This window comes from Vigna unguiculata, chromosome 3 (assembly GCF_004118075.2).
Source record: "Vigna unguiculata cultivar IT97K-499-35 chromosome 3, ASM411807v1, whole genome shotgun sequence".
Lineage (NCBI taxonomy): Eukaryota > Viridiplantae > Streptophyta > Magnoliopsida > Fabales > Fabaceae > Vigna > Vigna unguiculata.
This window is the reverse complement of record NC_040281.1, coordinates 15,889,132-15,904,727: the sequence shown is the minus strand read 5'-3', so window position 1 is coordinate 15,904,727 and position 15,596 is coordinate 15,889,132. Positions and strand designations below refer to the sequence as shown.

The 15,596-nt window shown below is 31.1% G+C and overlaps 2 protein-coding genes across 9 annotated transcripts; one reads left to right on the top strand and one right to left on the bottom strand.

Annotated features, from left to right (window-relative positions):
* Positions 1–5,946: 5,946 nt before the first annotated feature.
* LOC114177630 (phosphatidate cytidylyltransferase, mitochondrial-like) lies at positions 5,947–11,172 on the bottom strand. 8 transcript variants are annotated; one of them, XM_028063048.1, is made up of 11 exons: positions 11,060–11,172; positions 10,357–10,472; positions 10,164–10,220; positions 9,975–10,037; positions 9,793–9,861; positions 9,485–9,577; positions 8,248–8,352; positions 8,097–8,174; positions 7,459–7,587; positions 6,632–6,734; positions 5,947–6,465 (listed from the first exon to the last, which is right to left on the bottom strand). In XM_028063048.1, the coding sequence occupies exons 2-11, from the start codon at positions 10,459–10,461 to the stop codon at positions 6,275–6,277; spliced, it is 993 nt and encodes a 330-aa protein (XP_027918849.1). In that variant the 5' UTR covers positions 10,462–10,472; positions 11,060–11,172; the 3' UTR covers positions 5,947–6,274. The 8 variants fall into 8 exon arrangements, with proteins under 8 accessions (XP_027918849.1, XP_027918851.1, XP_027918854.1 ...); XM_028063050.1 differs by having other exon boundaries at positions 10,357–10,422; positions 11,060–11,161; XM_028063053.1 differs by lacking the exon at positions 11,060–11,172 and having other exon boundaries at positions 9,793–9,904; positions 10,357–10,919.
* LOC114177631 (60S ribosomal protein L35a-3) lies at positions 11,051–14,186 on the top strand. Its single transcript, XM_028063056.1, has 6 exons — positions 11,051–11,157; positions 12,225–12,320; positions 12,881–12,916; positions 13,004–13,232; positions 13,314–13,356; positions 13,992–14,186. The coding sequence occupies exons 2-5, from the start codon at positions 12,289–12,291 to the stop codon at positions 13,353–13,355; spliced, it is 339 nt and encodes a 112-aa protein (XP_027918857.1). The 5' UTR covers positions 11,051–11,157; positions 12,225–12,288; the 3' UTR covers position 13,356; positions 13,992–14,186.
* The last annotated feature ends 1,410 nt before the right edge of the window (positions 14,187–15,596 follow it).

The window sequence follows — 15,596 nt, the reverse complement described above, 5'->3', positions numbered from 1 at the left end:
TATTCTCTAAATAAATTTTATTTAGCTTTATTTGAGAATTCATATTTTTACTTTATTTAGTGTTTTTCGGGGATGATCATGAACTGGATTTTTAATGATTCAATCCATATTATTTTGATTCAAATAATTAGAATACATTTTTGATTCAAATTCATTTTTTCAGCATAACAAGTTTGGATCTTTTTTAAATCTAAATCCAAATATTTGGATCAAGATTTAAATCTAGATCCAAATATTTAGGTTCAAAATTCAGAATTGATTTTCATAAAAGAAATTTAAATTGAATTTTATAAAACTTGTGTCCTTAGGATCGAAATCATCGACTTTGACAGATTTTTTGTCGGGCCAACTAGGCTCAATTTCAGCATGGGACAAACTCAGTTGACTTTCGATCGTGGTTGTGATCGTGGACGACTCAACCAAATTTTGGTCAAGGCCAACTTTGTCGAATTCGGTCGACTTTTGGCTGGGGTCGAGTATGTATAAATTTCGATCAAGACCGACTCGATATAATTTGGCCGCATACGACCAAATTTCAGTTAGGGATGACTTGATCGAATGCGACCAATTTTGGGTCAGGACCAATTTCGAAAAATTTCGGTCGAAATCAACTTGATTGGATTCAGCTGAATTTCGGTCAAGGCTGATTTCGCCTTATACGACCAAATTTTGGCCACAGCTGACTCGACAAAAAATAGTCACATTTCGGCCAAGGCCTACTTAGTCAAAATTTGATCGGGGTTGACTCAATTAAATTCATCGATAGGGGTCGATCCGGTTGAATATGAACAAATTTCGTCCGACCGCCTTGACTGAATACGACAAAATTTCAGTCTCAATCGACTCAACTGAATACGGCACAATTTTGTCTGGGTTTGACGCGGTCGAATACGGCTAAATTTGGGCTCAGGTCGACTCGACCAAATTTTGGTCAAGGACAACTCGACTAAATTCGATCGAGTTTTGGTCAGAGTCGATTCAGTTGAATACAACCAAATTTCGGTCACGATCAACTTAGCCGAAAGGGCAAAATTTTGTCCGGGACTAACTTGGCTGAAAATGACCAAATTTGGGATATAGTCGATTTGGCCAAATTTCGGTCAAAGCCGACTCGGCTAAATACTGCCAAATTTGGCCTAACCCAACTAAAAATTCTAATTGAAAATTTGGATTGGATTTTTGGGATTGTCCATATTTGAAAATCTAAATTTAGAAAATGGATATCCAATCCAAAATATATAAAATGTAGATCAAATTGAAATTCATATCTACCAAAATAAATTTTAAATGGATTAAATTTTTTAATACAATAAATCTTAATGAATTAGATCACAACAAAAGTGGGTAGGATCAATAAAATTGAATTTTTTTGTCCACCCCTTGTGTTTTTCTGAAGTTGAAGATGGATTTCTCTAATAATAAATCTCTTTCAAATTTTATTATTTTCAAATCAAGGAACATGTTCAGAAAATAATTATAAATTTTAGGTTAAATTACTCTTTTGGTCCCTCTATTTGTCATGAAATTTCAGTTTGGTCCTCAAGTTTTTCGTTGTCTCAATTTGGTCCTCATTTTCTTAAAAATGACTCAATTTGGTCTCACCGTTAGTTTGACCAGACGATGTTAGAGTCAATGCCACGTGTCAATTTCTGTTTTTTTTTTAATTTTTTGATTTTGTTTTATTTTTTTAACTTTTTACACGTGTCACTATAATGTCAAAATTGTTAATTTTTGACACGTGGCACAATTGTGAAGTGATACATGTAAAAAATTAAAAAAATTAAAAATAAAATTAAAAAAAATATTAAAAAATTTCAAAAAAACTAGAAATTGACACGTGGTATTGACTTTAACACCGTCTTGTTAAAGTTAACCGTGAGGACCAAATTGAGTCCTTTTTAAGAAAATGAGGACCAAATTAAGACAACGAAAAATTTGAGGACGAAACTGAAATTTCATGACAAATAGAAGGATCAAAAGAGTAATTTAATCTAAGTTTTAAGTAGGGCTGAGGAAATAACGTGGACTCATCTTAACTCGCCTAACAAAAAAATGGTTGTTCACTCGGTTTTAAATGATTTGAATCATACTATATCATGAAATTCGGATAAAAACGAGTTTTAACGGTTGGATATAAATATTAAAATTTAAATTTGCGGATATTTGACTTGATCCGAATGACCATATATAAAATCAAAAAAATTTGCTTAACCTAATTTTCTGTTGTCGCAACCCTTTTCTTCTCTTCCCCCAACTTTCTCACATGTTACTTGGTGATCCTTGAGCCTTGCTTTCGATTAGAGGCGATGTTGCTTTCCTTGAGTTCTCGTTGGTAATGGGAAATGTTGTTGTTGTTGCTTGTTTTGAGATTGTTTCCTCCATTTTGAAAAGAAATCTACGAATTGTAATTGTAACCTCTGATTCATCTTCTTCGAACTCACTTCTTTTTTCCTTTAACATTTGGATAACCCGCATCCATTTACTTCAAACCATAAATTAAATAATTCAAACGCGACTAATCCGAGAAGTTAAAAGATCGACTGTGAATTCAAAAATATTAGATCTGGATTGAACTAAATCGGAATTATTAGACCAAAATCCAACCCAACCCTAATTGATGCTCATGCCTAATTTTAAGTATATTTTAAAAAAGAGTTTAATCACATGTAAAAGATGTTGAAGCGTGAAAAAAAATTAAAATTATAATTCAAACAATTTACTTGTATTTTTCACCTAATCAAATTAATACAAGACAAGCGAAGAGTACTTTAAAATAGTATTTCTACTTTTATATATTTTTTAAATTATTATAATTATTTTTTATCCATTTGTTTTGTTGTTCATCTTTTATAAACACTTTTTTTTTTCTATTCTCGTATTTCTGTCATCACATAACAAAATCATTGTTAAAGAAGTGAGAATAAATTTATTTATTTCAAAATATTGATTTAAATAAAAAATGTGTTATTAAAATTTCCCCTTTAACTTATTAAAACATTGATTTAAATCATAAGTTTGGTTTTTAATTCAAAATATCTTCTTTTTCTTGATAGTACTTTTAAAACTGGAACAGTATCTAGTAAAAGTACTTTTCAACATAAGGTTTAAAAGTTAAATAGAAGTAAAATCAATATTATTAAAATTATTATATAATTAACATATGAAATAACATTGAAAATGTAATATCATAATTTTGTAATTATAAAAAATTAAAATACGATATGTATCTGAATAATGAACATTTTGACGAGTACCATCATAACATTTTCTTTCTATGTCTTGAGTTCGTTGTTATTAATTTTTATTTAAATATTTTCTAAAATTATGTATTTAAAATATAATTATTATAAATAATATTAATTAAAAATATTAAAAATATAATTAAATACATCTTTTTTCATTTTAAATTTATAAAATTTAATTTATTTTAAAATATTAATTATTTTAAACTTATAATTTATGATCTGATTTATTTAAATTTAATCTTTTGAAAAATCAAATTCATTTAGACTAATATTTTATTATAAAATTTTATTCAATACACTAAGTTAATATACATACAAAATAAATTTATATTTATTAAAAATAAAGTAAAAATAAATGGAGAAAAAAATACAATAATTATTAATAAATAAAAAAAACTGTTAAAATATTTTTAATAAAAATATGTAAAAATAATTATTAGCCTTTAAAAAGTAAATAAATAATTATATTATAAAGTATAAAGAATAAATAAGTAAATTTGGAAAAAAAATGAAATCTTTATATATATATATATATATATAATTATAAATAAAAAATTCATAAATATAAATATATTTTCTAGAAAATACATATTATATATAATATAAATATAAATACAATATTTTTAGTTGTGTCCTTAAATACAAAACCAATTAATATGGGCTAAAAAGGAGTAAGGCCCACAAAATTATAATTAGGTCTAGGCTATTGGTTACTGCACTCTCATAATTACTATCTGCACTTCTACAATATGAAAAAAGTAATCTAATATAACTATACCAAACCACGGGCATTGCGGTCTCCACCATCATCATTACAGCTGTTGTAGAAGAAGAAGAAAGGTGAGATAACGATGCAAAGGAAGAAGAGAGAAAAAAAAGTATTTTGAAAAAAATATTTCCAGAACATATTTTATATTTTAGAAAGCTCTTTTAACAATACAATTCATATAGTTTTTTTTAGAAAATTCATTCCAAAACGTATTATATTCAAAAACGTATTATGAGTTTGGAAAAGTTTTTTTTTTTAAAATCTTATTCTGAAAATTTTATTCTAAAATACATTTCATAAATTTCGAAATTATATTTTAGAAATTATATTTTAAAAATTTTATTTCATAAATTTTGTTTCAGAAATACTATTTAAAAGTATTTAGAAAGTTTGTTCTAGTGATTCGAGAATGTAAGAATTCTTTTAATGAAAGACCAACTGTAAAATCATATAATGGCTATCTGAAATTTGGCTAAATCATGTAAAATCTGATCCTTAGAACAGGTTGTTTAGACGAAGGTTTGTCGTGATTCAATAGGAAGTAATTATCGTGTCCTTCATAAAATTAAATATCATATTTGGCATATAACAAATAGTTGTAACAAGTAACTACAAAAAACCATTATAAAAAAGTAACGGAAGACAAGATGGTTAACTCTATTTAAGAAAATTAGTGCAATGGTTTTGCCAAAATAACTTCATAGTAAGGTAGTTGTTACGTATAGAGTGGCAGAACTTAGGACCAATATTTTAGAGGGCCAAATTATATTTTTTATACATAAATTATTTTTTTATATTAAAAAAACATTATTTCCTCACATTATTTTTTCTATTAAAAACAAACACATATGATAATAGAATCCAAAAAAATATAATAATATAATAATATAATAATATATATATATATATATATATATATATATATATATATATATATATATAAGTGTAACATAAAGTTTATTATCAACAATCATATATTAAAAACAACAAAAGTTATTATAGATAACTTTTAAAAACTTGAATAATTGAATCATAAATGAAGTTTGTTGTAATATCTCTTGCAATATAGATTATCATAGTCTTTGCTATAAAAACTTTTAAAACCTATAAAAAAATACTCAAAAAAAGATAAAACATGTTGATGACAATCAACTCAATGTCAATTAGACTTCAATGTAACAATAAAAACATAGAAACATTTGAGTCAGGTCGTCCTCTTGGCTTTTTACTAAAAAGATAGTATGATAAACAATATGCAACATCTTTTAATAGCAAATACCGAATACTCTAACCATGAAGGAAATAAGCTAAACCATGTGTGTTGATATCTTCTTGGATAATCATCTTTACTAGACAACGGATAGTTTTCTAGATGCATTTGATATGGACCCCATTTTAGATAAGTCCTTCGTACCTCATCAATTTGATTTGGTAGATATTGCCAAGTTTGAGAACGTTTACCCGGATCACGTTCTAAAGCATTTTTAAATTCATTATATGTAACTCTAGGAACTTTAGAGAGTTGTTTTTCATTTTCTTCAAACTACACTCATGGATTTGTAAACAAACTCAAAGCTAAATTGGTGGCTAAAGGATACACCTTCAACAACATGGAGTAGATTACAGTCGTATGATAGCTCTAGTGGCTAGACATAATAATATAAGGTTGTGAATAACCTTAACTGCAAAAATGGATTGGAAGATTTTTCATTTTAGTGTGAAGTAAGGCTTTCTAAATTACTTGAGGAACAATTTTTTGTTAACCGACCAAATGGATTTTAGACTATTGACAAAAAGATATACAAGCTTGGTAAAGTGAGAATGAATTATGTTACAAACTATTATCTAGTGAGAATGAATTATGTTACAAACTATTATCTAGTGAGAATGAATTATGTTACAAACTATTATCTGTAACATACGCCAAGAACATGAAGAGAGAATGAAGTCACCTTGTATTTCAAATGTGAAAATCACAAGATAAAATTCATTCAGGTTGTTGGTATTATGGCTGACAACTCCACTTGCCTAACAAAGCACAGCTAAATTTAACTACAAAATGTATTGACAAATCAAACACCCTGCCCATACCTGTTGCCAAGTATATGTGCTTCTCAAGAGAATTAAGGAAATGTTACCTCCAAGATGAGGGAATAGGAAAGGATGAAATGAGAACTGAAAATGGTCACCAATCTAAATATGTAAACTTTCCAAGGTCAGCAAGAAAATCTCATCTCTATGACTATGAATACATCAAAAATCATCTCCATGATTTCCAGGCTTTGCTAACTTTTTTAGTAAGGTACCTGCTTGCATTTATCGCACCAACAGCTAGAAGACCAGATACAGCCTGCCTTGCACTTGAAACCATTACTCTACGCCTCAGAATTCTCTGTAAGGAATTAGCAGCTTCTTCTCTTAAGCTACTTTGAGTATCATTTATGGCTCTTCCTGAAATCATAATACCCTTTTTTCACAATTTGACACACATCACTATTAAGTGGTTATCTTGTAAAATCCCCCCTTCCCCCTTTCTGTGATTTGGACCTAAACAATATTAGCAGTTAGGAACTAAAGCAATAATTCAGAAATAAGTCTAATAATATCAAAAGCATACCAGTTTCCCATAATTTTTCTTTCACTCCTTTCATTCTGATTTGGTTTCTGATTGATGGAGGAAGTGCAGAAACCAGAGAAGAATCAACTGATAAGTCAAAATCCTGTTTTAGGAGAGTAAGGAAATTTCTTTACTTAGTATGTAAACTCCAATATTCATTTTACATAACTTGCCTGCTTTTGCAAGGTATTTTGAATAACATTGGGAAGAAGCTTTTCCATTTAGTAAACGACGACCAAGATTGTCATACCTTACCAATAAATGTGATGAAATATATATAAAGTGATAATTTTCTAGAACAGCAAAGAAAGCTATACTGTTTCTACAAGATATAAACCTCAAGAATGTCTTCAACAATCAAATAGAACCCATAGGTTAAAATTAGAATATGTAGAAGAAGATGAAAGGTACAAAATAACAGTAAAACATCGTTTATATTTCTCCTCCACAGAAACTAAAGAAAAAAGATGCATGCAAGAAAGAAAAATGCGTCTCATGACATCAAGTAGCACCAAATAACAAGATAGACACAGACCGAAACAATCACATGTTCATGCATTACAGAATACATGCTTTACATATTTTGTAATAAAAATTTCAAGGGAAATGAACCAATTCCCGGTTCAAGGCAGTAAAATGGTCAATTATCAATACAGCTTTGCATGTAAGATATAATTTTCAAGAGGTAACAATTTAGCATAGAGTTTTTGGCACAACAAAGCTAAATTCCTTCAAATTCATGGGAAGAAAATGGGAGAACTATCATTCAGGATACATAATAATTATATAATTAACACTTCCAAAAATCAATACGACATAATAAAGACCTGAGAGATATGTATTTGATTATTGGCAGTTGATGAAAGTCTCAATAACTTTTTAGCCTCATATTCTTCAAGAAATGGCTTATACATTGAGTGGAATAGATCAAACTGCCCAGAAACTATCTTCTTCACCTAGGCAGATTGTGAACAAAAGGAACCTCAGTAAAACATACGGCAACATGATCCATATTTTCTCAAAATTCAGCTTCCTTCACAAAAAAAGATGCCACAATCGCAAACAGTTTTCAAACCAGGATCTGCCAGTCCCTAAGAGAACTAAAGAAATAAGAGGAAGGAAAGATTATGTGCTGATTCAGCAAAAATATATTCATAATTTAAGTAGATAGTGCTAATCATATTGATGAAAATCCATCTTGACTGTCAAGGATGGGCAGAGATATAAGTGAAAGGACAACTATCCAATGTTTCACATTTGCACTATAAGAAACAAAAAACAGACAACTTATAATTCAGAAAAGCAGCAATTTCTAAACCACGAGCGTGACCAAACTGAGATATAACCCCTGTTGACACAAGTTCCTACATGGGATAGTATCAAAAGTAATAATGGGAATTTAAATATCTTTAAAGACATTAACATTTCCATACCACGTCCTACTCTAGTAACAACCAAGGAATACCTTGTTTTTATCCTCAGCGAATAACATGCGTACATCCCCCGTGGATGAGAGGCTACATACTTTGGCATACAGATCTGCCTGCAGGGGGATGGTTAAATCAATTCCGTTGTCCAACTCTCAAAGTAAATAATTTAATAAGAAAAAAGTATACCTCTGTGAATTCTGATGGAAGCAGGAGAAGAGCAGCAGATACTGCAGCTCTCAAGTTAACAGAATTGGTGCTGTTAACATCTAAATTATCAACAACAACGTGAACCTGAATGAAACACATTCATAAACATAGGTAACCAATCATGGATTGAATTTATCAAGTAAATTGAGGATAGGCAAATTATGAGATAGATATGTGAAGCTAGAGCTAGAGCATTGTTACATGAATTTTTGTATATTTCGTTATTTCATATTGTATGTGTTAGAAGTCTTACATTGACTAGCGATAAGACCAGTTTAGAGGATATAAGTGGGTACAAACCTCGCTTTACAAACCGATTTTGTGGAGTTGAGTTAGGTGTAAAGACCACTTCTTAACATAGTATTAGAAAGATGTTATTTGTTGGACATATTGTTCCACCCGCTATCGAACCGTTATTGGATCATCCATTATTGTTTAATTCCATGCACGAGATATGTATGTCTCAGCATGAGAGGGGTATGTTGAAAGTTCCACATAATTTACTAGTAATAAGGTTAGTTTAGAATATATAAATAGGTACAAACCTCATGTTACAAATTGGTTTTGTGAGGTTGAGTTAGCTTTAAAAGTCCACTTCTTAATATATGCATACAAGTATACAATAAAGGAGTTCTCTTGGTATAGGATACAGGGCATAGACTTAGTCGTTTTAGTATTTAAAATCTATATTCACCTACAATTTTATCACCACGTATAAACATCCAATAATGGCATAGTCTCTTTTTGCTAATTTATAAAGCTAGTCCGGGCACATAATTTCTTTAATTTATTATTTTTCCTATCTGAATGATACTGAGATTCTGAGAACTAAAGGTTCTTTTTCTTCTTTTTTACCACAACCACCTTCTACTCCCTCCCCTACTCTGCAATGCCAATGCCTAGATTTTTTCCCCTCTGTCACTGGAGTTCAGTGTGTTTAGATCTACCTACACTCGCAACAGTAGTCTGCAAATAATATGTAAATGATAAAGCTTACAAGTACTTGTTATTCTACTTCAAATCTCGCTAATTAAACATGATAAAATATAAATTAGCATAAATGCCATATATATATATAATATCTACAGTTCTCATACTTATAGAATATTTCATACAAGAAAATTAAGAATCTTTTAAGAAAATAAGCTTAGAGCACAAGGAATTCAAGAATCAAACGATTCTAGACACGAAGAGGATAAAAAAGCGTATAACATACTGGTTTCTGTAACCGACCACACAAGTAGAATTTCTCCCAATAGTGTACATCTTGAAGTAAGTCATGCATTCGAACAACACCATACTTGAATAGCTGCATAAATTTGCTTAAAGAGACAAGGAATTCGTGAAAAAGTTAATCTTGATTTAACAAATAGGCCAAAAAATATGTTAATAGAGAAATAAAAAAATAAAAAAAAAATCCCAGAAATCTGAAATAATTTCTCTAGAAGATGAGTTTGCAGGAACTGAACTAAAGGTCTTAATCACACACTACACCACTGAGTCTTGGTTAGAGGCTATCGATACCTTTCCATTCCAACAGACAAAAGGGTTGAAATGTACTCCCATACCAATTTTATCAGCAACTCCCGTAATCTTATATGTCACATCAAGATATAGCATGAGATAAGATCGCCATCTGAAAAATCCCAAGCCAGATACGAGAGGCCAAAAACAAAAGGAAAATGAAACTAAATTTGATCAAGTACCAGCCTCTCCCCACCAAGGTGCACCATCCAGGACGCATAGTGATGCTTATTCAATTTAAGATTCTTGATTGATGCAATTTCATGAACAATAAAAGGAAAAACAAAAGATATCAGTGGGGCAATCAAACAATATTAAGCAACTCAACACAAATACATAACACATCATTAGTCATAATCACATATCAGTACCTCAGAATGCCACTGTTTGGGGTCAGCCACACCTATAATATAATCTGTCATGGTAGTCTAGAAACCCAAAATCACATAACAGAGAACAAATATTAAAACAACAATTAAAGGGAGAGTAATAAAAAAGAGGCCCATAACAAAGAAGAGGATCAACAAGCAAAAAAGGAAAATTATGGGTTCAAGAAAAGACGACCTTGTCGCGGTTGGAAGGATGAAGAGATGATCCATAGACGCAGGCAAACTCAACAGGGGGGAGAACCTGAAGAAAACTGCGAACTGATGCATTGTCCATAACCATAATGCTTGTGGCTACAACATATAGTGTAGGCACAACTTAAACTCAGAAAATAGCTTTTTTACAGTGTTGTCATCAAAACTTTAGCATTAGCAGCTTGTAAAGGACGAAAGACCAAGACTCATGTTTGGAAAAGTGAAGGATCGGTGGTGAGTTTGTTCGAACAGTTTAAGTGCATCGGAATCAGAAACAAAATAAGACAAAATAGTGAGGAAAACGGGTAGCCCATGGCCGAAGGCTAATCTGGCCCGAACCGTTTCACCCATCTCACCATTTTCAAAGGGTTAAATAAGGTTATCGAACTCGCGGGTTGACTCGTAAACCCGTACGAGCGAGTCATGACACTGTTGACGAGTTAACTCGCATATAAACTCGTTATTTTTTAAACTCGGAGTTAACTCGCTGACTCGTATCAGACTCGCGAGTTTGAGACCGAGTCACCGAGTTCGAAAAACGGGATGAAATGACATTTAAACATGTCGCTGGCATTCGGATTTTAAGCCCAAACTAAAACCCCAACGACCCAAATCGAAAATCCAATTGTAAGCAGAGATCAAAGCCCAAATCCCAAATCGAAAACCCATCCTAATCGAACGCTGACCTATGTCGTGATCTCAAGTTTGAGCTTCATCACCTTCGACACCGTAGCTCCGCTCGTCCACGTCGCAGTTCGGTCGCCTCGCGTGGCAACTACGTGGCGTACGTATTTCCCTCTCTTTCTCCTTTTACTAAACATTACATATACATATATATATATATATATATATATATATATATATATATATATATTATATCTTCCTTTTATTTTTTCATTTCATTTTTATTTTTTTATTTTTCTAGCTTTCGTTTGATGCTGTTATGTATATTAGAAATACAATAAATAAATTAAATATTTAATGAAATCACGGAACAATAATCTTAAACTTAAAAGAAATTAAGCCACTCATTAACATTAGTACTGATGAAACCTAGCATTTCGTTGCAAACAATTTGAAACACAGTAGGAACTAATATTTAGAGAATCTCTCTAACCGAACAACAAAACCACGAGAACAACCAAAGATAGTGCGTCTTCCGAATCAACACCACACAACTCAAGTAGTTCTAACCTAGTATGAAAACAAGAAGATAGTGGCCAAAGACGAGTGTTCAATGACGAACTTCTTGAATCGCTAACGAGAGAGGATAATATTCTCTCCTTTTCTTTTTTAGAGAAGAGAGCCTTTTTAGGGTTCTTCCGTGAGTTTCTTCTCTCTTTCTCGTGGGCCTGGGCCCTTTTTTTTTTTTTTCTGTGTGCAGAGTTGTGTGTGACGGAGTGCAGCGTGTGTGAGTGAAGTAGTGCGTGACGTGTGTGTGTTTTAATTAGGTGAGTGTGTGCGTGAGTGAATTAGTGTGTGACGGAGTGCAGCGTCTGAGTGAGGTGAGTGTCAGGGTGAATTAAGTGAATGGTGATGGTTAGCGATTTAAGAGAGGTGAATGGTGCGTGAAATGTGTTTCAGGATTAGATGTTGGAGGGTATTGTGTGTAGTGAAAATTAGGGTGAGGTGTGTGAGAATTAGGGGTGCAGCGTGAATTGTGTGTGATAAGTGTGCGTGAGTTGTGTAGATCCCACAGGTGGTGAGAGTCTGATATTAGGAGCGTACAAAAGAAATGGGTTTGGGCAACTATTTGGAGTTGCAGGGAGAAGCCCCTCGGTTAATACGGGCTAGAAGGAGCAGGGCTATAAACAGTTCTTATTGGGCCTAAATCAAAACCCAATTTTGCAGAGTTTCAGGGTTACGTCCACAGCAGTATCGCTGTTTGTGTCGTGGGTCAGCTGCAGCTGCGAAGATGGTGAAGGGACGCCAAGGAGAGCGGGTCAGGTATTCCTTCTTTCACTCACACAAGCTTTAGATTTTGCCCATTGCTAAATTTTACCTTCTCTCTTCAACACTTAATTTTTTCTTTTTCTTTTGAAACTCCGATCACAATCTCAAATTCACTTAATTTTTTCTTTTTCTTTTGAAACTCCAATCACAATATCGAATTATCCGGTTTCTGAAACTTGATGTACTTGTTTTACTTCATTGTCTGCATTGTTGATTTGTTATTTTACCCACTAGGGTTCTTGGAAGTTGAAGGGTTTTTGAGTTATTGATGGTTGTTAGAATTGGAATGTAGTTGCTGCTACATATTTAACGGGTTTTATGGATAGTTACACATAAATATGTATGATATGTAAATATCTAAAGATTAATTTGGTGACCAGTTGGTTATTTTTTACCGGGAGCAAGATAAAATGATTTGAATACTGTTTTTTTTTTTTTTGTATTGATTCAGATGTTATTTGCTGCCGTATATATTTATTTCCCTATTCATCCATTCCTCAATTACTACACTTTTAGTTGAAATTAACACCACTACTTTTTTCCTTTTGTTTTAGGCTCTATGTGAGGGGTACAGTCCTTGGATACAAAAGGTAAATGCTTCTTGTCTTGTTAGTTTTATTTTCATCTTGCTTTGCCGTTGCCTTATTAGTTGCCTTACACTTGAAAATATCTTTTAGGTCCAAGTCAAACCAGTATCCCAACACATCCTTGATCCAAATTGAGGGAGTGAACACCAAAGAAGAAGTAGGATGGTATGCTGGCAAGAGAATGGCCTATATTTACAAGGCTAAGGTGAAGAAGAATGGAAGCCACTACCGTTGCATTTGGGGTAAGGTTACAAGGCCTCACGGTAACAGTGGTGTTGTTCGTGCTAAATTCAAGTCAAACCTTCCTCCCAGATCAATGGTAATTATCTGACAACATTGCTTTTATCAAGTCACTTATTTTACTGGTATTTGAAGTTTTTGAGATTTTGATGCATTGCAGGGAGCACGGGTTAGAGTGTTCATGTATCCAAGTAACATCTGAGGTAATTAGGTTGTCATTTGTCTTTTTGCTTGATATTTGGAAACATTCGTATTATATTTTCATGGTTATGGGGTGGACTTCACCTTTAAATCTCAGATGTGGTTCTTGACATACATAATAATTATGGATTTGTTGTACATCGTTGCTTGACTTGTTCTCTTGTTTTTCAAGTTATATAACAATATTTGTACTCACATGATAGCAAAGTGAATAACCTATATTGCAATACAAAATGATAGATGTAATATACATTTGTGGTTTTGTATATCTGCTCGTTTTATGGTGCAATATTCGACAAGGATTTGTGGTAGACAGGGTCTATTGTTTGGAATGCTATCAAAAGATCATGAATTGCTTTATTTACATAGATTTGTAGAAGTCCTATATTCTTAGTTTATAGTGATGTTTTATGTAATTTTAGAAAGTTGTCTGGCTTATGGTATTTTAATTTTCTGATGTTATTATTCATTATTTGATTATGAATATGGAAGATGAATCCTCGTAAAAGTTATCCATGTGGATGTCTGGTTTCCGGTTTGTTCATGAAATTTTTGTGCAATTAGTACTACTTATATGCTTGTTTTCTATTAATGTATATTACATTCCCCTTATTGTACATGGAATTCTTTCTTGCAGATACAAGAGAGAAGTCGCTTAGTAGAATTCACAGCTTCTTTTGTGGGCACAAGGATTTTTGTTTTACCTTTCGATAATTTTGTTATCTATCAACTTTTGAGAATTTTCTTTACGGTTTTATCCGTTATCTTGGCTACTGCCTATGAAGATTATATATTGGTTTTTATGAAATGTGTGGATTTACTTACCTCCAAAGTTTATATTTGAGTCTGAGTATCAGATTTTAAGTGTTTGTTAAGTGTAGTTTAATTTTGATTGGTGAAGGAAGAGAAGTATGATTGGTAAAGTTAAAAATGTTTGTCTATGATGAAGGAAGTTTTAAAGAATTGAGAAATAAATATAGTAACTTGTTTTATTTTCCCTTTAATTATTTAGGTATAACAACGGATTAGCTATATACTCTAACCTATATCGTTGTTTTGAACGGAAAGTAAAAATAATAAAATGAAATCGTAGTTCTTCATAGATAGCAAAGCAAATTTTCGTAGTGGATTTTGTTTCCATTATATTACTTTTCGTAGGATTGACATATGTGCCTTAAACGTGATACAGGAAGAAAGCTTTAAACCCTTTCTCCAATATTAATGATAAACCTTCTCACGAATAGAGTTGGGGCACTTCTTTTTCCTCCCCGAAGGATTTCTTTCCACTCAAAATTTTCATAAATTCCAAAATAACTTTTTAACTTGTATCTAGACTGCACTTTAAAATGGATTTCGAAAAAACAAAAAAGCATGTTCAGAAAGTTATTTGATTTCGAAATTCAGATAAAAAATCACCGGATTTAAATCCATCGATTACGAAAATTATATATATATATATATATATATATATATATATATATATATTAATTTTTCTTTAGCTTTTTTTGTTCGTTTTTATCAATGTTAATTTTCATGTTTTTAGATTTTTTAATTTTATTTATTTTTCTTAATATAGTATATATTAATTAAATTTTAAAAAAATATAACTACATATTTTAATTGAGTTTCAAAAACATATAACTATATATATATTTTTTAAATTTTATTTAAAGGTTAATTTTTTCAATTCTAATTATTTTTTTCTTTACTTTATTTATTTTATTTATTATTTACTTTTTTAATGGCCAATTTTTAAAAAAACTTTATTATTTTTCTTAATACATATTTTAAAGATAAAATAAACTATTAATATATATATATATATATATATATATATATATATATATATATATATATATATATATATATATATATATATTAAATCCGTTAAATATGTTTTCAGATATGGAAATTCGTTAATTTTTTAATTGATTTCGAAATCAATTACTTGTGCGTGATGGGTGTTGGTCAAAAAATTAAAGGTTCTTTTAGGTATTTAAAAAAAGTTTTGGAGTGCTGAATGAAGGTCGGAGGTACAGGGAGAAACACCCATAGAGTTGTGGTTTGAGTTCTCCAAATTTACGCATGCGATCAATTAAGTTTATTTGGGTCTTTAAGAAGTTTTGTTCTAAAGCTTCCTTATCGTTTAGAAGAATTTGTATTCTTTCAAATATAACAACAAATTTATCATATATTGATGTACGAAGTAACAACTTTTCTCAGTTATACATCTTCATTTCTT

Excerpts from the sequence above, each read along its gene's own strand:
- LOC114177631 (XM_028063056.1), top strand. The coding sequence starts at position 12,289 with ATGGTGAAGGGACGCCAAGGAGAGCGGGTCAG. Across the intron at positions 12,321-12,880 it reads CGCCAAGGAGAGCGGGTCAG|GCTCTATGTGAGGGGTACAG; the intron begins GTATTCCTTCTT and ends CTTTTGTTTTAG. Across the intron at positions 12,917-13,003 it reads ACAGTCCTTGGATACAAAAG|GTCCAAGTCAAACCAGTATC; the intron begins GTAAATGCTTCT and ends AATATCTTTTAG.
- LOC114177630 (XM_028063048.1), bottom strand. The coding sequence starts at position 10,461 with ATGGTTATGGACAATGCATCAGTTCGCAGTTTTCTTCAGGTTCTCCCC. Across the intron at positions 8,353-9,484 it reads GTGGTCGGTTACAGAAACCA|GTTCACGTTGTTGTTGATAA; the intron begins GTATGTTATACG and ends TGTTTCATTCAG. Across the intron at positions 6,466-6,631 it reads AGAAAAATTATGGGAAACTG|GAAGAGCCATAAATGATACT; the intron begins GTATGCTTTTGA and ends TTATGATTTCAG.